Genomic DNA, 23,900 nt, shown 5'->3' on the forward strand with positions numbered 1-23,900 from the left:
TTAGACATGGATCATTCACTTTTTTAGATTTTTTTTTTACCTGAGTCAAGCTAATCTTTGCAATCTTTACCATACTAGTAGATCTGTATAGTTCTGTTACTGTGTTTTGTACATGTTTTGTTCTTTCTTACTGTTTCTAGCCTTTGTAGCCCCTCATCCTTGGTGTTTCCAGGCTCATTTCTTATCTCAAGTATGCCTCTCCTATTTATACAAGATTTGGATGTTCATCCGCTGTTCAGTCCACGTATCATTTTTTAGTTGTTATATCGCTGGAATATATAGTCATAAGGATTAGAGGGGGGGCGCCATATGCCACTATGATATCCAGTTAACCCCAGCACCACCCAGGGAGTAAGCAGAGAATTAGAAGCCAAAATGGCGAACGCTGGACTAGTGGCATGCTGTTGAGTGGAGGGAGCTTCTTCTTTTTTTTGGGACTATGGCCAGCTAAGTAATGTCTGGCTAAGAAGTCAGCACCAAGCGTGGTAAACGCCGCAGCACAGAGAATGGCCACCTTTCTCCATTGAGCAGCGGTACACCATCAGGTGACCTATAACATATGGAGCAGAAAGCAAATACCTAGTAACAAGTAAGAACTTTTATACAAACACAAATGGCAACCCTCACCACATCATATTCACATCTCACCAATTGACCAATTTTCTCCCAAATCTAAATTCTTATTTACCTAACTAACATAATTGTATTCTTTTCGGCCTCCCCCTTTCACCAGTTATTTTGTTTTATTTTAATATATTAGTTTTTCTCAAGATCACTTTCTCTCTAACAAAACCTCTTCTGATATCTTAAAACCTAGACTTGGATCTAATTCCTTCAGAGCTTAAAATTTGAGGAAGGTATAGTCAAAACACTCTCTTTTTGTCATTAATTTCTATTAAAGGATTCACTCCATCACTGCAAACTCCCTCACCCACAAGTCAGGAGGCTCAAATCTTCATCCTTCTAGTAAAGATGCCCTTCAGCCTCTAATTACCATAGGTAGTACATAAATGAGGAGTTGTCTATCAAAAGTTAATTTATAATTAATTCTATAATTTAGCCACTTCTGAAAAGTAAAGTTTTTTTTTACAAATTAAAATTCTACACCAACTTATTCCGTATATTTCAAAATTTAAATTTCTTCATGCAAGTAGGGATTACAAATCAATAAAACTTTTCTAAAGGAGATACACCAATAATAAATATTTATAAAATAACTACCCAAAAGTGGATATATTGACTTTTGACAGAAAGTCATTTTAATGTATAATAAAAGTGGCTCAAAATGCAATTTCGATCTACCTAATTTTCAAATATTTTCCAAAAGAGACCAGACTCTCCTTTGACGTAAATCAGAAGAATTGCTGGGGCCACATGCTTTAATGTCCAGTTGAATGGTCTGCATACTTCTATGGGTTGGAAACCATTGATTTATGGTGATGAATTTCAATTTTTACTAAACTATAATATCAAAAACAAGTTAATTTTTTTATTACAAAGGTTTTTGAAAATGAAGTCATGGAAGTTATTTATTATAATCATTATTTATTTAGTTATTATTCTATTATTTTAAACATTTGAGAACCTTAAATTAGCTTAATTAAATTTCCTTCTCCTTAAAATGTTTTTTATTTGATCTATTATTTTTAGGAAAACATTATTTTTGAAGTCTAATCTTTCTTTTAGATCTCCTTCAATCTCACAAGTTATCTGTAAAAATAATTCTGATCCTTATTCTTGAGTAGATAGGAACATTATAATATGCCATTTTCTTTCCACATTGTTGGCTTCAAACTCATTCTTTTTTTGAAAATTTAATTAATCATATTAATGCTACTGTACAAAGCCAAGGTGGTTATTTGATTGATGTATTCTGTATATAATGGCAAAGCGAAAGCCTTTGATAATATAAAATAATATCTAATTCCAAACAATCAATTTGTTTTTATCTCATTTCAAATTTACTTTGTCTCTCCAGAAAAAGCCTTTTATAAGCTATGATATGAAACATATAGAACTCCTTATACAGTTCATACAACTTATGCTATTGTAATCACAGCTGAAAAAATAGAATTTATCAGTACTCTGACAGAATTTTCTAGTAATGTATTTTAGATAAAAAGCATTAACATTGATCCGGGTTCATCAATCTCTTTGCTTCTGTATCAGCATAAAATGACTGAAATCCAATGATTAGTTGAACATTTGCTGGATTAATATTTTCTAACTGAAGAGTACTAGTCCATAGCTAAGGCTAATAATCAGTAAAGGGTCTTATTCTGATGACTGATCTAGTTGGTTGATAACTAATGTGGAATCAAAATGTTTCAATTAATCTATAATATAAATATAAATTGGTTTCTTTAAAATCTATAAGTACTCCAGATCCAGTTAAAATATGTTCTTGTAACAATTCATTATTTGATTTATAATTTTTGTCAAATATTTACTTATATACAGATAATAATAATTTAACAAATGTGAAGAACGAAATATCTTTAAAATATATACTTATTTATTTTACATGCCACCCAGGTTTCCTAATGCCAACTACAATGATCAGTCAAATCCATCATTTTCATTCAATGGTGAAATGGAGAAAAGGGAGAGAGTTGAAAAAATCCCTAGACTTTTCTAATAACCCTAATTTGAATTCTTCAAGATCAGCTGCTGCTCTGAAGGACTGTAAATAAAATTTATGTTCATTCATTAAAACCATTAAAAGTAACTTTAAATATGCAAAGAACCGTGGAGAATTATTTTTAAGTTTATATTTGTTTGTAATGCTTGGTTTTTATTTTATGGTTCTGATTTCAGTTTATTGAGTGCATAGTAATGCATCTCTGTACCTTGGTTTTGACTATCTCATCCAATAACTCAACTTTATATTTGTGAATAATTTTTAAGAAAATGTTCAACATTCGCATTTAAATTAGGGAAAGCTCATGAAGAATCATAAATGAAGAAAATGTGTGGTAATTTGATATCTATTTTGGATTAAAAATAAGAATTTAATGCAAGATGCTCTGAATAATAATTAAGTAACCTTGTTTGATAAGAAAGTAAAATCATAATATTTAAAATAAAATAAATTTTTTTTAAAAAATCAGAAGCTGGAAGGGTGTGTAAGAGGGCTAAAAATGGATGGTTTTTAAAATACATGAAACAAGTTCTCAATAAGAATATACACTATTTAAAAGTTACATTATTTAATACACATTAAAATAAACACCTTTAATTACATACAATAGTAAGTAATATTTTATATTACTTATTAAATATAATAACTAAAAATGATAGTCTTCAGAGAAGAAATATTTATCATATGGGTACAATCACTAGTCTATGAATATTTATTCATTTTCAGATTATCAACTAATTTTCTTACTGTAGTAACACTCTTTTTTTTGGTAATAATTTATTATATTTTATGTTATTTGTTTTGTAGTTTGAAAATGTTTTAAATTTTAGAGAAAAATTTTGTTTGCTGCTTAATATTTCCCCCCTTCTCATAAATTTTATGTTTATAATAATATTTACAGTATTTTACGAGTGAAGCATAATTAGCAGAAACCTGAGTTATGCCACCGCTTTCAAATTTAGCCACTGGAAATATATCTTTCATATGAAAGAACATGGAATTAACTAAATCATTATGTATGTCAATATTGTCATTCATTAAATCATTAACTATGTCAACACCAGCTTAAGAAATCAACAAATATTTATTTATTGATTTGAGTTTTCACTTTGTTATGCTTTATGATATGAATTATGCATCTTGGTGTAATGAATTACTAGATTGTTCTTGTGGCTTTATCCTATTATTAATACATATTTGAAGGGCTTAAGGCAAGAATATAACAAGCCGCATGATGAAGTTGTTATTATTATTTCTAATAAATTGATTTATTGTAAAATTAATAGAGATACTCTTGGGTTTGTACCTGAACACATTTATTTCCTTCCCTTACCTTTTTAATGTATAATAGTACTTAAGGTCACATACAAATATATTTATTAGTTTATGGCTGTGTCATTTTTTATATTTCTGCCTCCAATTCTCTGTTTCCCAGTCTCTCTTCAACCCCCATCACTTAATGTAGAGATAAAAGAGCCTGTATCTTTAGTTTTGACTAGCATTCAAGTAAGTTGTCTAAACAGCAGGATGTATATTGTTTATTTCAAAATTAGGGTTTATTTCGAGGATCGATTTATGATTAAAAGAATATTTGTATTTTACCTTTTTAGAATGTTGAAACTTATCTAAGTAGGTTCTTTTTTTATTGCAATAACCAGCCATTCAGTTTCATGAATATTTCAGGAAATATTGCATTCTAGAAATTTTGAAACTATGGAAATCAACACTTTCTGTGGACAGTGTAGTTGACGTAAGACAGAAAAACCAGTGTGAAAAATAATTCTGATCCAAGAGTATAAAACTAATTATGCAATTACAAAGAAAATAATAATATTTACAAATGAAATATCGTGACCTTAAGTTCAAAACTTCATAAATGCATTTTTATGTACTTAGTGAAGTTTTGGTTGAAAGTTTTATGCATTTATCATCTGTTGATAGTTTTAAGAACTAAACGATAGTAAATGCATAAAACTTTGAGATTTGTTCAGAAATTGCCTTGAAATAAATAATATAATTATAAGGTTTTAGAATTACAATCTTAATACATAGTTCCATGTAACATTCCAATCAACTAAACTACAGTCTCACAAACACAACTAAAACAAAAATGTCTTACTGCTCATCTATATCTCACATGAATAAATTAACCAGCTTCCAAATTTTTATTTAGAAATTGGGTTTTCGAAGCATACATATAAGTTGTATTTATATTACAAGTATCATTGTCTTTAATTGCTAATTGGTTCATTACTCTTTCCCACTACTCACTACTCCCTCCCTTGAATCTTCCAAGCTGTTTATAATTTATGATAACCTTAATTATATTTACTATAAAATTACCAGTAGCCTATAGCTTGTGACAAGCCTAGGCATAAATAAATTTGGTAATTCACTAATTATAATTATTACTCTAAGTATTGCTGACTCAGTCAACTCACAAGGACTTTGACCTCTAGTACTAAGCCTCTTCTTGCAAAACCAAAACATTTGAACGTCAAACATTTTATCATCCACTCTCTATATTTTAATATTTACTATGCTTCTTCCTGATCTTTATTCAAATCCATCCATTTCTATCACCTTCTTAGATCCCCAAAATACTCTCTCTTTGCCAATTTAAACTACCATGGACAATTATGCCCATCACTTTAATTTTGTTCAATGTGTTCAAAATCTACAGAAAAAGAAACAGTAAAGAAACTCTGGAGCAATGAGAGGGTAAATAAAAATGGATAATTTTATAGGAAAATGATAAACATCTGTTTTGAAAATTACTTTTATTATAAGTTATTTACAATATTTCTTGTCAGTTATCTAACCCTTCCATCCTTTCTTGCCCCCCTTGCCTCCTTTCTTGCCTCCACATCTGGCATCTTTTTGTCCACCTTCAGATCCAATTTCCTCTGGTTTTACTTCAAACTCTCCAAGATCAGCTGCTGCTCCAAGGGACTGCAAATAAAATTAAGGATTATTCATTTTAGCCACCGCCAAGTAACTTACGGTCATTTTCTATAGCTTCTGACCACCAGATCAGCCTTTATTTATTAAACAGCCCATTTATGTTCATATATCTTTATTGACTATATAAAATATAGTCTTATTTTTATTTTTATAAAGCAATGACCTAGTTAAAAAATCTGATACTCACAAAGACAGCAGAGATAGCCAAGAAGACAAAGAGAAAAAGAACTTTGAAATCCATTTCTGACTACTGATGGATCGACTACTAAAGATGCATCTTATATAGGTAAGAATATAGAATTAATTTAATTTGTTAATCAATATTAGTCAACACCTAACTACAAAAACAATAAATATTTATTAATTCATTATCAGTTTATCTTCATTATGCTGGGTTATATGAATTATGCATCCTAACATATGCGTCAATCTTGGTATGATTTCCCAGTACTGATAGGATATCAAACACATTTTATCTAATTGATCAAATTCAAAATTTGGTATTTTTATCTTCGTATTTAAAAAAATAACTTTCTCACCAAGTAGAGAAATCCTCTTATCTTAAGCTCTGTTTTAGAATTCTGTTGGTTTTGAAATTCTAATTACTTTTTGTTGAGTTTTTTTATTTTACTCATATTTTTCTTCAACGTAAGACCCATACCCATTTTCTGCCTTATTAAAACAAATTTTAGTGAATTGAGAGTTTTAGTCCTTCACTAGATTACTATGTGGAAATTAAAAATGTCTTATCCTTAAAGTGCAGAGAACAGATCCTTTTTTCCTTGATTACTTGTTCACAGATGGCTGTTGTTGCTGAGGTAGTTGAGGCATCACCTTAGCAACCTAATAACTGCAGGGGGGCAGTTCAATTCCAGCAGACTTTTATTATATAGCGATCTCATGGAATAGAAACTTGACCCTCCCACACTGGTTAGAATAGGTTGGTTACCTGTAGAGAATGAGTTAAAACAATATTAGTTAAGCAATATCATAAGAACAGTAATGTAAATGGTGTAAATAGTAACAATAATTACTACTTGTAGTAATCAAAAATAGTAATCACCCTTTATGTTACCATTCTTGTAACATTGCTAAATTGTTTTTAAACTTAACTTATATTATCCTCACCTATACCTACTCTACCGTCTACTCATTCAACATTGATCCCTTCTAAATTATGAAAAAACAGTTTATTTATATTTGAAATTCAATTTCTTATATAAATAAAAATAACTTAAAATTTAATCTAAATTAAAAATTAAAATTACAAAATAGATTTTTTTTTATTAATGTCATAAAATATTTGTTTGTAAGTATTCCATTTAGATATTTAAATATTTTTATTAAATCATGGTCATAAGAACTTAATCCACCATTTTACAGTTCAATTATACAATTTCATAATTTAGCAAAAACACTTCTACCACTTTTTTTTTCAAAATAAATGCATTTTCTGATCAAATAATATGTGCTTTAATGAGTTCTCCTCCGTATTCCAATGCCTGGCTTCGGCTAAATTATTTTAACATATGAAAGTTTTTTTCTTTTCACGTTATTGTATCTTTGTGTTCAAAAGTAATTGTTAATTAGTTGTTGAGTTCTAAAAAACTTAATCTGCTTCATACATATAAAATAACAAATTTTATAAGTTCATATTGTTGGTGTACATCATTAAAAACATATGCATAACAAATAGTGTTTGTTTTATATAGATTGCATTGTTTCGGTATCTTGGAAAAACTTTCCATAAAATAGTAATAACTCAATTATTTAAATTTATGACTCTAATGACTCACTTATCTAACAAATAATTGATTAAATAAATGTTATTTTTCAACATAATGCATTAAAATGCCAATTAATACATCTAATAACGCTATATTAAAAAAAAAAAAATTATAAATCATAAATAATAAGTAATTCAAACTTATGGAATAAATCATAACTTTTCACACATACAATATAATTTTATCATCAAAATAATATTTTCTCTATATCATTGATAATAATTAACTTTTATTTTCATTTTGTTCAACTTCAAATATCTTTGTTCTGTTCGTGGTAACAGTTAACATTTTATTTTACTATAGACATAAATATTACTACAATATATTTTTTAAATACCTGTTTATTTTACTGGCAATATTTGTAAAGGAAAATCTCTATATTATAATAATTCAGACAGTTTTAAATAGTGATTTTTAATACAAATACATAAGAATAATTTAACAAATATTTGCTTAAGTGGCATATCCTTTGTTATGTTAAGTACATTTTATTAACTTAAACTGAACTGATATAAGATAAATTTATTAAACGGATCTACATAAGTATTGTCTTAACCTAAGTCCATCGTTAACCACACAAAGAAGCAGCTAACCCTGGACAAAGACCCTTATCACCAGTATCGATTCCATACTCTTCACAATCTGTAAATAAATTAAAATCAAATTAAACATATTAAATTGAAATTTTTTTACTATAAAATATTTAATAAATTTTTATAAATGAAAATATTATCTATTTGATTAGATTATTTGATAGATTATTTGTATTTTGACTTAAACAATATTTTACGAGCTTCATGTTGGTGTAGCCAAAATTAATTTAGATGTATGTTGAACTGATTTTCAAAGCAGTAATTTCTCATAATTTGAACTAATAAAGTCAATAAGTAAAGGAAATATATTCTAATTTGTTATAAATTCAGTGTTTATTTAAGTATATAGAGAACAGATGTTAATTAATGAACTTATTCTAATGAAATTTGTTTGAGGGATGTAGAATTAGGACAGTTGTTTGTATAATTGAATTTTATTTTTGATAAAACTAATTATGTGCCTTATAAGCTTGTTAGATGAAACTATGTTTTTTTTTTTTTTTATATAACCTTCAAAAGTTTTGTAAAGAAAATTAAAAGTACTTCAAATTATTATTCTTGGACCACCGGGCTCATGCAGTTGGCTTCATTTCCTATATGAATGATCTGGTACTCTAGACAGCCTTCTTTGACCAAAAAGCCCAGAAGGTGGATTTCTCCAGAAACATCCGGACAATTTGGATAACTTTTGTTTTGAAGTTTTACTACTAATTTGTACAGGGCCATCATTTGGGTAGGGTGAATGGGGTACAAATATTAAAGCTACAAACAAATAATATTTAAAAAAACAAAACAAATGATAAGGTAATATTATTTTTTAATAATTATAATTGCAAAAAACTAGCTAAAAATTCAAAATGGTTTGAATATTGGTGGTTTACCAATGTTGTGTAAAACATTTACACAAGGGTGTAAAACTCGCAAGTATAAGAAAATATACTCTTGGCTGATATTGGAGGTTAGAAGAGCGTGCTTGAAAAAATCTCATTCTAGGTATCTTTAACCCACTTAACGCCCCTGCATTTGTATAACATTTCATCAAAACAATTGAAATATGAGGAGAAAATGGTTGAGGGCATGCTAAGAGAATAATATAAATAAGTTAAAAACTTATTTATTAGTTCCAACGTTTCGGCCAGAATTTCTAGACTTCTTCAGGGGTGGCTTGGAAGATGTCAGACATCCGGAAGACATCCAAGTCAACACTTGGTCCGATGTCTGTCAAGCTAGCCCTGATGGAGGCTAGAAATTCTGGCTGAAACTTTGGCACTAATAAAGAAGCTTTTTAACTTATTTGTGCTATTCTCAGACCGCAACCCCAACCAGCTTCTCCTCATATATATTATCCACAGTCAACTATCTTCTCATCACTAAAAAAACAATTTAAATATTGCTGTCAATAAATATAATAATGAAACCATACTTACCAACTTCAAATTCTTTCAAAACTTTTTTCTCATCAACCTTGCTCACATCTGTAGCTGTAGCTGTCATGAACCCATAAGGGAGGGAGCTATTAAAAATATTCACTGCCGTGTGTAGAGGACCAGCTTGGTGGATGAATATTGCAGAAATATTTTTTTCATAATCTCTTCTAACACAAGTCACTGGAACATGTGCAGATTATGTTATTAATTTGATAATATTAAAAATATATTTTTAATTTTTAGATATAGCTGGCCAAACTTGGGATTTGAATATAACAGCTTCAGGTTTCAATTTGTAAAGATTTTTTTTCTTTTTGATTCGATGTAGGCTTAGTACCATATTACTTATATACAGGGTTTACCAGATAAAAACTAGGTTTTATCTATTTCATTACAAACTCATAAACATTATTAGAGAGCAATTATTTTCTAAATTTTTAATTAAACATTGGTGAACATTCATCTATCATTAATGACTAATAATAATATTATGAATACTAAGAAAAATATTTCCTTCATAAATTTTCTTTGTTTAATGGATGAGGATTTTCAATCTTTTGGCATATTTTCTCATCATCAAGACTTATACTGTATATTTACCAGGATTCATATAATTTCCATTTTATATCCATATGTTTAAACATTTTGTCAAGTTGTGAAAATTACATCATTGCCAGGATTTTATTGCAGCAAAGCATCATAATAGTTAAAATATTTCTTGTAACACTGTAATTTTAAATTGACGAAATATATAAACACATGAATACAATGGAAACAAGGAAATAATATGAATACCTTACTTTTAAAATCCATACCTGAAGATGGGCAGATATTCCGAAATGTTGTGATGAAGAATATATTATTAATACAAAATTAATAATAAAAGGTTTGAAGTATGAAGGCTGCACACTAGCCCAGAAAAAAAAAATTGAAGCATCATAAATTGGTGCCTTTTTGAAAAAGAAAATTACTTAATAAAATACGAAGGCTCATTTTGATGAAACATGATGTTGAAAAGTAATATATTATCAATATAGGAAATTTATAAGAAGAGATACTCTCACCACACCTAATATATTTAATACATAATTTTCCAGCATTAAAAAAATAAACTAATTATTTTTTACTTAAATTTTAAAAAATAATAATAAAATTTAATCACTTAGGTAAAAAGTAATAAATATTTTCAATATGGCATAACTAATAAAAATATACATTTATTATTTGTTACAAAATAAATTTTCGAATGAATAATGATGAAAAGTGGTACTCACCGTTTGTGCTGTTACCACCACTTTCTTCTTCCACATATAAAATAGTGGGTGTATTTACACAACCTTATATTTTGTAGTTTAACAATCACTGAACTAATTTATATGTGGAAGAAGAAATAAGAGCATCTCATTTAGATGCTCTTATTTCTTCTTCCACATATAAAGTATCTGTTAAACTAACTGGTATAGGTCCTCTTCTACAAGTCACTGGGAATAATGGATCCTTGCTAAGAGTAAATATTTGTTGGTTGTTCCTTTAAATAAAACATTTTTATTTTTAAATACTTATAATTTATTCAATTTTAATTTGTCATAAATCTAGATTTTTAAAACTATACATTAACTTACCATTCATTTTGAACAAAAAATCAGTAATAAAAGAAATATGAAAAATATTATGTCATCCCTACCTTATGCCATTGTAATATGATAGATAAGAATGATTAAATAGATCTTTTTTAATTTCAAAAGATGCAATAATGAAATTTTAAAATCGTATTCATTTGATGGTTTTAATGATCTAATTATTTACTAAAGTTCTTTCTTTTGCTAGCTCAAAAGTATTAATAAAATTTCTTATTTTAAAAATCTTATTCATTTGAGGGTAACAAATAAATGATTATTTAATAAATCATATTTATTTTGGCATTTACATGCTTAACTATGAGAGCTTTCAGTTTTTGACTCATAATCATATAATTATATTGTTATTTTCTTACTTTTCATCTGGAGAAGTTGTTTTATTTTCATTTTCTGTAAAATTAAATTTTACTCCTGAATAGCAAACAATTGGATCATTTGGATCCATGCTTAGGTAAAATACTTTTGGCCAACTCTTAACCAGTTCGTCTTTGGTAACATTAACATCTTTAGAAGGTGCTGAAGTAGTGGGAGAACTGAAAAGTAAAGATTTCTAATTAAATAAATTTAAAAAATAAAACAGAAGTTTTGTCAAAAATTTCCACCAATATACAATATAATTTTAAAAGACATAAAAATTGATTGCTTTGTAAAGTATACTACTTTAATGAATAAACAGTTATTTATCTTTGGATTGCTCATCTTCATTGCTTATCCAAATTATCTCCTTCATTAAGTTAATAGAGTAGTTCTCAAAGTGGATGCCCCAAGTATACCACAAGGGTGCCATAAAATTTAAAAATAATGTTGTTATATTAAAGATGAAAAAAAATTAAATAAATGAATGCTATTAAAAAAAAAATAATAATAGTTTTTTATTATGATTCAAGGTTTATATTTTATTTACTTCCATGGCCATTATTTCATAAAAAAAAAAAAATTAATAATAACAATATGGGTGCTGGAAATCTTATTTAGTAATTTCAGTGGCTAAACAAATACATTTGAAAACCACTGCATTAATAGTGGATAGTCTCATAAAATATTTTTCTAGATTAATTCCAAGTTTTTGTGAAGAGACATTTATAAATCTTTTTTCACATTGCATTATTCTTTTTGAATAAGTAAAAGCCAATTTTATTCATTGATGTGTCATGCATGCACTTCATCAAAATACCAATTCAAAAAACCAAATAAATAAATTCATTTTTATGTGTCTAATTATTATTTGTGAATTTAAATTGTTATTAGGAAATTTGAAAATAGTCAAAACCTAGAGGTATATCTCAAAATCTGGCCGAATACAATCAGGTCATAGTATATTTACATGTTATTAAATTTTAGAATTATCTTTAAGCATAAGTATTGATCTTACAAGTAAATAATAATTTTAATTTCTTTACTTTATATTGTTACTTACTTTATATCTTGATTTGTAGGGTTTGTCGACACCAAGACTGCAGTGATGACAAATATCAATACCTAAAATTTATTGATTTCCATAGAAATATTCTTATTTAATTGTTAAAAAGTTACGTTGTAAAGCATGTAAGATTGTGGTAAATAATAATTTATTTGTGGAAAATGGGTAGGAATAGTGCTTGATAAATTTTTCATGGGTAGGAAAAACCACTTTTTTATTGAATTTTTGTCAAATTATCCAATCTAATACATTTTAATAGTACATAATTGACAATGGTTTGTAAAGTTTGAGGATTTTTTTAATTTAAATTTTTGAGTAATTTCTCATTATACAATGATTTTATCTAGGTGCTTCACTGTTGAAAAATAATTTAGTATTTTAATATTCAGAACCAAACTTTTGTACATTTTAAAGTAAAAACAAACACAATTCTTTTGTAACTATCAAGCATAATGTAGTGAAATATTTTACTGACAACTAGCATGAAATCATGCATTTTTAAACATTAACTGATAAAATGTAGGCTCTATCTTTTCTTGGATTACATCATTTTTGGAGACAGTAAATATGGAATGTATAATTAAATCCTGCTTACTTTTATAAAAGCTTTGTGGTTTATATAATATTTTAATAGCTTACCTGAATTGTGCTATACATGATTTTTTTCATGTTTGGTTACTCTTGTTATAAACCTACAAGAACAAATTGAAGCTATAAAACACTCTTATTACTTTGAACATTAATAATGAAATTAGAAAAAATTACGACAGTAATCCCAAAATAACTTTTTAAGCAGTTTATAAAATTAGGTCTGTGTATCTTAGTGGTTCCCAACTTGTGTTCTGCGAGAGCTTTGGGGAGGGACCCTGCACCACTTATGTTATGAGAGAGGAATTCCTGTTGAAACTGTTTTATATTTACTTTTCCAAAGGTTTTAGTGGCTGAAAGGTTTTAACTGGTAAATGCCCTATTAAAGTGCCTTAGAATGCACTTTTAGGCAACCTAATTTTCAAATATTTTCCAGAGGAGACCCCTCTTTGTCTAAGCCAGGAATGGAAATGGACCACACATGGTTCAATGTCTGGTTTAGTAGTGACCAGGACGTCTATGGGTTAGAAAGCAGTGATCTATATCAACTAAATACTTTAAATATTCACATATTAAAAAATAAAATCCTTGTTATAGACATAAATTATATTTTTTTTATAACTACTGTCCACAAAGAAGTATTACAGATAAGAATCATTTAATTCTATACAGAATTTATAAGGGATGAAATCATGCAGTAATGATAGTATACAGACAAATCTAGAACTTTTGAAAAGATTGGTATTTTGCATCTTTATTGTTATCTCAAAGATGTATTATATATGTACCAAATCATAGTGATTTGATTTCATGAATTAACATTTTTGTACTATAAAATATTTTTATTCAAATACAAAATGTGTTTATAATTTATTTTCCAGTGATCTCAAATTTATTCCTTTGCAGTATCCATGAATACTCATTTAAATTTAATTAAATCTTTTTAAATTGTGTGACATTTAGAAATAGATTATATTTTTTAAGTTTTCAAAAGTGTTAAAAATCAAAATAATCATAATCATTAGCTTTCCCAATGACAGTTTTTTATGAATAACTATGGTGATGAACTTCATAAACATTTGTGGAGCCTTAAAAAAAAAAAAAAAAGTAGTCTTTTTTATAATTTTTATATATATATTAAATATCTTGTTTGAGATAGGTTTGTTTGTTAGTTATAATAAAAATATCCCTATAGTCTCACCACAACTATATTGTTGATAAAGTAATAGAGTATGATAGATATTGTATACTGAATAATTATAATAAGTGAAATTGTGATAATAATAGCTTATTGACTAAGATAAAATTTGACAAAGGCGTAATAAACTGTAACAGTTTGATCAGAATATTAGCCACGACATTGTAAGTATGATCCTTGGGAATGACAAAATGTAGGAGTTACAGAAAGATAAAAAGTGTGAGACTATATAGATATTTGTATTATAACTTTTATTGTTTTGTTTTTAAATCCTTGTTCCTATCAACCCTTATTTCAAAGAAAGGAGTCCCGTATGATTTTTTTTTTTATATAGTTGTTAAAAAATAAATAATCTGACCATTTTAATTAATCCCAAGCCATTATTTTATAGACAAATATTATTAATGATTAAGGATCTCATTAACAAAACTATAGAAATACTTTCATTAACTATAACTATTACTCTCCTTCTATATTTTTAAACAAAAAAAATATATAAATAAAATTATTTCTGACTTTATAAACCTGGTGGCCGTGTTATCACCAGACTGTCACAGACTACTACCCTTTTCCAAAAAATCAAATTTCCTCTGCCCCCTCTTCAAATGCATCACCAATGCAGAAAAAGGGGCTACTCTACTAAAACCGTTTTTCCCATCATGGCATCAACCCAATGCACCCATGGGGCTTAGAAAAAATAAAATAATTTATAGTTGATATGATATGTAATGATAACTTTGTTATTTTAATATATGCATGTGTTCAATTTTGTTTTACTTCAGGTTTTTTTTTTCAGTTTCAATATTTTTTTTTTATTAAATATTTATTTTATTGAATATGACCTCTGTTATTATATTAGAATGTTAGCCCTGTTATAATAAATAAACAAGGTAGATATTTTCGTTAGTTATATTTTATAGGAGTTCATAATCACTGATTACCATTAATTTTAAATGGTTGAGAGAAAATTTGGATTTAAATTAAGATTATAAGCATATTATCATAATTGATAGTTGTTTATTTTATCTTTAATTGTTACAAATATTTACTCATATTTTGCGTAAAAATGAAACTAAAATTTTGTGAATTATAACTTTTTCAAAATCTACTTTACAATATATATTAAAAATATTTAGGATTCCCGATAGTGGGTAGATAGTTTGAGATGTTGCTAACGTTTCCGCCTATTTGTGGTATCTCAATTAATGAATTTACTGTCTTCCAATGTTGGAAATATGAAACTTAAAATTGAAATCTTCGGTTTTGCTCTTACTTAAGTGAAACTGATGAACTGGTAAAAGATAAATTCAGTAAGACAAAATTTAAACCAGGAGAAATATACAATATTTACGTAATTAATTCACATGATTTTTATTTCAGTACTGTATAATGAATATAAGTTTATTGTAGGTAATAAAAATATGAGTCGAGTTCATGTTTGCAACATTAAATGTTTACATACGAGTCCCAGCAATAAATAAAGGAAAACTACTATAAAATATTCTATATGGATGATTGAGTATATGATTTTACTATATATTCTTTTGTATAGTAGTTATTATTTATGAAATAATTCCAAAATATAAACTAAAAATCCAATTGCTCACCTATTTCGCTGATTTGCCGTGTTCTTCACTCCAGCAAAACCGGCTCTGGCTGCCCACATCTAGAACAACGACCTTTCCCAAGAGTGGGAAGTTTATTTATAAAAGAAAGACTTTTTTTTAAATTATTATTATTATATCATATTATTATCATTTATTTATATTATTTTCCTTCTTGACTATAAAAAGAATGGAAGCTTTGTATTCATAGTGGATATTAAAAAAAAAATTACCTACTCGCATTGTCTATCTAGACATCAAGGGACGAATTCGGTCCTGTGTCCTTCTCTAGTTAAACTTTTGCTCAACCGAAACCGTACATCGAACCGTACAATTTTGATGAAATTTACAAGGATTGTTTGAGTTGGTACCTTGTTGAATCAATTTTATCACGATTCCGACCGCTAGTAAGTAAATATATAAGCATATTTGGAGGAAATTTAGGGGTTAAGTGTAAAATTGGTCTGGTATCAATTTGATCAAATTTCGTCGACGATTTTCTTTTACTTGGGTACTGCTAAATATCGACAAAAGCGAGTCCCATTAGGGCCAGATCATCCATTTAGCAGAAGTAGCAAATGCTAGAGGCTTCCGTTTCTGGATCCACGTAAAGCAGAACAAGCTGTCTGTAAAATTTTGTCAACAATGAGACTTCTACCGCTTTTCAGTGCACTCCTGGAATTTCTATTCGAAACTTTTTTTTTATTTTATTTTCAAATCTTTTTATTTTTATATATGGTTACAAAATACAAATATATAATACAATACTTCGACTCTTTTTTAGTTAGTTGTTAATTAAATGAAAAAACATCATTCTTAATTTAACGAGTAAATGGAAGGAACATTATGGGTACATAAAAAATATTTTTGGCGATCTTGGGACTGGCCGACAGACGTGAAACGTCTGGAAATGAAATTATGTATTAAAATTTTATTAATAAGGATATTTATTTTAAGAAAAATACGATAGCATTTTTATTTATTATTTAATTATAATTATTACAAAGAGGAAGAAATATTGAACATTTCCCTAACAGTATGTAACTTCATTTTTTGTATTTCAAGATATTTTAATTAAAATGTCTAAAACCTCACTCAATTCAAATGTATTCAATTTTTTTTTCTACGTTGTTATTTTTTATGTATATATGTTATTTTATTATATTTTTATAATATTGTTTGTTTCAGTTTCGCAATATCTTTTTATTAGTTATTTTTGCATTTTTTATGTATTATTGCATCTAATGTGTACATAGCTATTATATTTCAATTTTTTTCCTGATGTTATAATAAATAAATAAATGTCTCTTATACTGGAACTGTCACTCTCTTTATTACAATACGGACTTAATTTCACTTCACATTTTTATATAATTAAAACAAGAAGAACGATTGAATTCCTTTACTTAAAAGGTGCGTTCTCATAGCTTCAAGACTGGTCTCAGAAAAAAAAAATTTTCTGAACATTTTTTTACAGTGAACTAAAAGTCTTCAATATATGACTATTTAGCATCAACACATCAGCTGCTGGTGTTTTTACCATTTTTTAAAGACTTCTTGAAACTATTAGTGCAGAAGGCTTTAAGAGGACGCCATTGGAGCTGCCTGGACCGCTGGAGTTGTATCGAATTACTTCTCTTTCAGGTCTCTCTTGATTTGGGAAAACAAAAAGAAGTCTTTGGGAGCTATGTCAGGGCTGTTATGTTGCCCCAATGAATTTGTCCAAAACTTCGGCGGCGGCGGCTAGCGACCGACTAGAGAGGGCGGGTGATCATGGTGTAGAAATTGTATTTGATCTCCGGGCGGACTAGATCCTTCAAACGACTGAAGTTTTGGACCAAGTCGTCGAAGTTTTGGCCGTAGTAGTCGAAGTTTTGGCCAAGTTCAATTCTACTGCAGCAAACCTGCAGCACTAATACTGCTTAAAACGACTTATTTTTTGTCTCCCCGAATTAAGAAAGACCTAGAAGGGAGGCAATTCGACAGGATTCCAGCAGCAGCTTAGACATGGTACCTGAAAAGCCTTCCAGAGAGCCAAGAACAATGGAAAAACGCTGGCCCCTGTGTGTTCAATGTTTGCTATACAAAAATGTTTAGTCAATTTTTGGTTTTGAGACCAGTTTTGAAACTTTGTGGACATATGTGTATATAATACACACAAATTATGGAACAAACTACTCCTATTCAGGATGGCTGAATATGAGCTTTGAATCTTAATATCTCCATTCTTCCCTTATCTATGGTTATATAAGAATATAAATTTTGTTTTCTATTAAAAGTTTATTGTTGTAGGCTAAAATTTATAAATAGTTGTGAACGTAGTTAGTGTCATAGGGACTACTTGTTGTAAAAAATAAGTTTTATTATTTGATTCATAATAAATAATGTTTATTTGTAACAATTTGTAAATATAATTTTGAACAAAACATCACTGGTGATGGAAACACTGCTTCAGACCATGGGACAGCTTGGCTTTCCTTTATTTGAGGTCTGTTCCCTTGTAGGTTCCATTAGTGCAACGCATACTCTTTGTCTTTTATTATAAAACCCTCCCTGATCCACAACACTATTTTTATATACTCCAGCTTAAGAACTAAGATGATTCTATTATATATTGGAAATAAAGAAATATATTTTTAAAATACCTGTTTATTAGAATTATCAGCAACAATGTTTAAAGGTAAATTTCCAGTTTTAAATAGATTATTTATAATAATAATAAATTACAAATAATTTAACAGATATTTGCTTAAGGGACATAGCTTTTGTAAAGTAAAGTATGTTTTATTAACTTGAGATGATATGAGAGGAATATTATTAAATGGATGTACATAAGCATTGTCATAACAGTCCCCAGTTAACCACACAAAGAAGCTGCCAACCCAGGGGCAAGACACCTATCACCAGTTTCGATTCCGTACTCTTCACAGTCTGAAAATAAATTTAAAATATCAATGTTATTAAATTTTAATGTTTTTTTAATTATTAAAAATTTAATATATTTTTATAAATGAAACTGGAGAAAACCATAGGATTAGAAAATAAGATAGTTTGTGTCTTACTTTATCCATCATTTTATAAGTTTCATGGTGGTGTAATCAAAATTAATTTAGGTACATGGATGGCATGTTGAACTGATTTTTAAAACGTATTAATTTCTTATACCTTCACCTAATGAACCCAATTAGTAAAGCAAATATCTTCTGATTGGTTATAAATTTATTGGTTAATTTAATAGCTAGAGAACACATGTCAATTAATGAACTCACACTCTGCTTTTACTATACCCTAATTCAGTGGATCCAAACCTTTTTTACCCATGGTTCACTTTTAGGACTAAAAAAGTTTAGCAACACCCTTGTGGGGCTAAAAAAAATTTTGCGCATCCACATCTAGCTAAAAAAATATTAAAATGTTGCCATAATTATTGCTGCAGCAGTTGAGTGGATAGTAAGAAAAAACAATGCAAAGTACATGCTCAAATGCACTGTATATTTCCTATCTTTTTTTTTTTAATAATTTATTTGTTGTTATTTAAAACTGTATACAACTAGTAAATTTGCTATTAGATATAAAATGACATGATATAAACATGTGGAGATTCTACCACTTGAAAGAACTCCAATATCATTATTAGAGAAGAAGATCTTGGGCATCATCTTTTTAGACATCTAGGAGATTATCAGGTATTGAAGGAGAAGCAAGGATAGAAACAAGTGGGTTTGGGTGGTTGGGAAGTTTATCATGGAACGATTGGTATCGGGTTATGGCCAAATCGGCAACAGATGGAACATTAAGGTCTTAATAGATGACATATTTGCTATTTAAATTATATATTTTTTTGTTATATTTTGAGAAGATGGCGTTCACTTGTGGCACCCCTGACTTAAGCTTGGGGTACTTCAGAGTGCCTTGGCATCCACTTTGGGAACCACTGTCGTAGTTAATGAATTAACATCATTTAAAAAAAAAAAAAATCTGTTTTTGTAATTGTAGATAATTTATTTGCTGAAATAATCTCAATTATTTTACAAATTCATGGTTTCCAACCATTTCTCCAAGAACTTTTAACAACACTGGTTGTTTCAGTAGATGAGTTTGAGAGAGTGTTTGATAGGTGCACTTTAAGCCAAATCATTAAATTTAGGGGGGCAAATGTTATGTCAAAATTTGTAATTTCAGTGTGTAAATTTCTTAAATCAGTTGGGAAGAGGAAAACAGATTATGCAATATTTAGAAACAGCAAAATGAGTAAAATATTTGTGCTTATACCATTGTAGTTAATTCCAGTGAAGGTACTGTTAGTAAAAATTCATTTTCTATTGAAGATAAACATTACTGAAAATTTGCAAACATGAGAAAATATCGGACATTCTCTGAATTTGGTGCTATTTAGCTGTCAAACTTTTTTTTAAAAATAAAGTCGATTGACTGGATTTTTTTAAATTTTTACTGACTTCAGGGAATGCTTCTTGATAATATTCTGAAACAGGCATGCACTTAATATTATAGTTTTTGAGATAGTGATTTTTAAAAAAGTTTTGTTCCAGGAAGCAACATATATGTTACCATTAAGGAGTGATAAAACGACATAAAACAATTATTCACTGTATTAATTCTAATAGAAAATATTTGTTTAACAGTGATCAATCATAACTTTTTGATCATAAATGATTTTTAACATAAAAAATACTAAAACTCTTACAAAAAACCTGTCCTGCTTAAAAATACTTGAAGAATTATCACATTTTCACAATTATCACATCTATTGTACTCCTGTAGCTTTTATTACTATTTTTGAAAGTTAGTGAACTTATAAGTCGGTTAAGAAGAGACTTGTTACACCAACTGCTATTTCACTTCATTTTGGGTAAATGATGAAAATGTTAGTATTCTCTATCTTATAAAAAAAAATTAGGCCATGGAAGAAGATTAATAATACCTTGTTTATTGTTTTCTCAAGCATCAGTATCCTGAACTAGCTATTGAGAATACCACTAGTCAAAGTTAAGAGGTTAGGACCTCTTATATTGAAAAAAAAAAATAGTTGTTTCTCCATTGCCATCATGGACACTATCTAACCCCCTGAGAATTTTCATTGAGGCTAGGCAATGACAGCCTAGGAAGGGACAAATCATTCACATTCAAGAGACGTTTCATGAAAAAATAACGAACGATAAGCATACAGAGATTTTGATTAAGCGTTTATGACCAACAGCTTTTATAACTTTCAACAAAAGTAAATGAACAAACAAAGAACTTCCGAAATATCATAAAACTATGTAATATACAAAATTTAAATTTTATTGGTATTGGTTTAGTTGAGTACTAGGGAATGACCACTGACAAAAATACTCATATATTTTTTATTCTCTTCTACTTCCTAGAACCAAGTAAAGGGACTAAAGAAAGCAACGTAGAATACTACACGTTTTCTACTTCCTTCTTGTTTGTCCTGATCACCTTTCAATCTGAAATTTTTATTTGTGAGGGTATACTGGAAGATATTTTGTGAACAGACTAGGGAGTGACAGAAAACTGTGTGACAGAGGTAAAAAGCTCTATAGTGATTGATGTGTTCCATCTAAAATCCAAATCATGATTTATACTAATACTTGAGATATGGCTGAAATTATTGTAGCCATTCAATTTTTTTTTTTAGGTTTGCTACAAAAGAAATTGGCACCATTGACTTGTAAAATCTCAACCTAAGGTTTGTGACAGGACCAAGAATGACGAAATGGGCAATATATATTTTAACAAAACAACAATTAATGATTAGAACCTCAGTGAAAAGGAAATGTTGGCTTCAAGAAGGATTATGAAAGAAAAAGAAAATCATTCACATTTAGTCACAGATTTTTTTTAAAAAGTTCTGTAACTGAAATAGCACCAAAATTGGAAAATGACCCTTATACTATTGGCTCATTTTAAAGGGTAGTATAGGGTATAACCTAAGCTGTACCTCTGGATTTGAAATACAATTTATCATAATTTAAATATTGCTGTCAGTATAATATAATAATGAGACCGTACTTACCAATATCATATTCTTTTAATACATTTTTTTCATCAACATTTTTAACATCTGTAGCTGTAGCTGTCATGAACCCATAAGGGAGGGATCTGTTAAAAATATTCACTGCTTTGTGTAATGGACCAGCTCTGTGAATGAATACTGCGGAAACATTGTTTTCATAATCTCTTCTAATACAAGTCACTAGAAGAAAAACATGTTATATTTTTAAAAATGCAATTACATTATTTACTTCATAAAAAAAAAAATTGTTTTAATTCCATCTTGTGCTTAGTGTATTTTATTGTATATAAAATCACTTATATTCTAATATACATTGGCAATTATTTCCGGAATCTTCACTTACGCCACCCTGATGAAGGCCTGAAATTCAGTTCCAAACTTTGGCACAAATAGATAAGTTTTGTTTACTAGTGAAGTTTGCTGACCCCAACCCCCCACCATCTTTTCCTCATATAAATCTACAGTGCACTATTAACACCCCATTTTAATCATTTAAATAAAAGATAATAACTTTTTTTCAATAAAGCATGTAACTGATAATAAAATATTTATGATTTTTTTAAAACTATTATTATTTTGTTAAATCTGATACTAACCATTAGTGCTGTTACTACCACTGTCTTCTTCCACATATAAAGTATCTGTTAAACTAACTGGTATAGGCCCCCTTCTACAAGTTACTGGGAATCTTGGGTCCTTGCTAAGGGTAATTATTTGTTGGTTGTTCCTTGAAATAAAAAATGTTATCTTTTAGATTCCTATAATATATTAAATTTTGATTTGTCATAAATCCTGATGATTAAAACTGTAATCATAACAATAAACTTGCCATAATTCGCTAGTAGGTTATACAAGCAGTGAGGAAATTATAATGCAATTCCTTTCTTAGCCTGATGTAATGAGATAGATTGGAATGAATAAATTGTTCTTTTTTTTTTTAACAAATGTAATAATGAAATTTGAAAATCATATTCATTTAATGTTTAAAAACATCTAATTATTTAAGAAAAGTTTTTTTTATATTTTTTTAGTTCAAAAAATCTAATAATGAAAGTACCTATTCCAAAAGTCTAATTAAAGGATGATAAATAAATAATCATTAAATAAATTAGATTTAATTTGGCATTTATTTTCTTAACTCCTTAAGTGCTTTCAGGTTTTCAATCATAATTAAATGACCATTTTCTCACTTTTCATCTGGAGAAGTTGTTTTATTTTCATTTCCTGTAAAATTAAATTTTACTCCTGAATAGCAAACAATTGGATCATTTGGATCCATGCTTAGATAAAATACTTTTGGCCAACTTTTAACCAGTTCATCTTTAGTGACATTAACATCTTTAGAAGGTGTTGACGTAGTAGGAGAACTGAAAAATAAAGATTTCTAATTACATAAATTAAAAAACAAAAAACAAATTTTTTTCTGAAATCTCTACCAATACATTAAGAATACATATAATACAGTAAAATATTGAAGCAAAGAGATTACTAAACTATAAAACCGAAATTGTGGTTTGAAAAACACAAAAATTGGTTGCTTTGTAAATATTTTTTTATTCTTATAACCTCTTTCAGTATTCATTTAAGTAATGGTCCTCAAAGTGGGTGCTCCAAGTACACCACAAGGATGCTAAAAATGTTTAAATATTGTTGTTAAATTAAAAATAAAGTAATAATTTTATGCAATTATAAAACATTAGTCTTGGCTCTAGAATTTGTTACAATTCAATGTTTTAATATTTATATATTATTTACTTCCATGTTTTATTATTTCATTTGTAAAAATTATAAAAATAACATTGCTGCTGAAAACATTTTCTTTAATAATTTCAGTTTGTTATCAGACAAAAATTTTAAAAACCACTGAAAGTAACAGCCCCATAATTTTTTTGCACATTAATTCAAAGTTTTTGTGTAGAGAATTTTAAATTTTTTTCACACATTATATTATTATTTTTGTAAAATGAAAGCCAATTTTATTAACAGATGTATCTTGCAATT

At 28.1% G+C, this 23,900-nt stretch overlaps 2 protein-coding genes and 1 long non-coding RNA gene across 4 annotated transcripts in view; all 3 read right to left on the reverse strand.

Annotated features, from left to right (window-relative positions):
* Positions 1-5,402: 5,402 nt before the first annotated feature.
* LOC136796412 (uncharacterized) lies at positions 5,403-5,876 on the reverse strand. The gene is made up of 2 exons (XR_010844127.1): positions 5,793-5,876; positions 5,403-5,593 (listed from the first exon to the last, which is right to left on the reverse strand). It is a non-coding gene; the product is annotated as an uncharacterized lncRNA (long non-coding RNA).
* Positions 5,877-7,760: 1,884 nt separating this feature from the next.
* Positions 7,761-15,939, reverse strand: LOC106677442 (uncharacterized). The gene is made up of 8 exons (XM_067050076.1): positions 15,863-15,939; positions 13,109-13,161; positions 12,467-12,528; positions 11,406-11,582; positions 10,831-10,940; positions 10,687-10,707; positions 9,413-9,592; positions 7,761-8,034 (listed from the first exon to the last, which is right to left on the reverse strand). The coding sequence occupies exons 2-8, from the start codon at positions 13,136-13,138 to the stop codon at positions 7,961-7,963; spliced, it is 654 nt and encodes a 217-aa protein (XP_066906177.1). The 5' UTR covers positions 13,139-13,161; positions 15,863-15,939; the 3' UTR covers positions 7,761-7,960.
* Positions 15,940-18,490: 2,551 nt separating this feature from the next.
* LOC106677492 (uncharacterized) overlaps positions 18,491-23,900 on the reverse strand; it is an 8,947-nt gene continuing 3,537 nt past the window's right edge. For both annotated transcript variants that reach the window (XM_014415468.3, XM_014415469.3), the window contains exons 4-7: positions 23,090-23,266; positions 22,496-22,626; positions 21,900-22,079; positions 18,491-18,790 (exon numbers count right to left, since the gene is read on the reverse strand). In XM_014415468.3, coding sequence (XP_014270954.1) covers positions 18,717-18,790; positions 21,900-22,079; positions 22,496-22,626; positions 23,090-23,266 — 562 coding nt within the window. In that variant the 3' untranslated portion in view covers positions 18,491-18,716. The remainder of the gene's footprint in view (positions 18,791-21,899; positions 22,080-22,495; positions 22,627-23,089; positions 23,267-23,900) is intronic.

The sequence above is a fragment of the Halyomorpha halys genome, unplaced genomic scaffold (genome assembly GCF_000696795.3).
Source record: "Halyomorpha halys isolate HHAL.00 unplaced genomic scaffold, Hhal_1.1 Scaffold100.1, whole genome shotgun sequence".
NCBI lineage: Eukaryota > Metazoa > Arthropoda > Insecta > Hemiptera > Pentatomidae > Halyomorpha > Halyomorpha halys.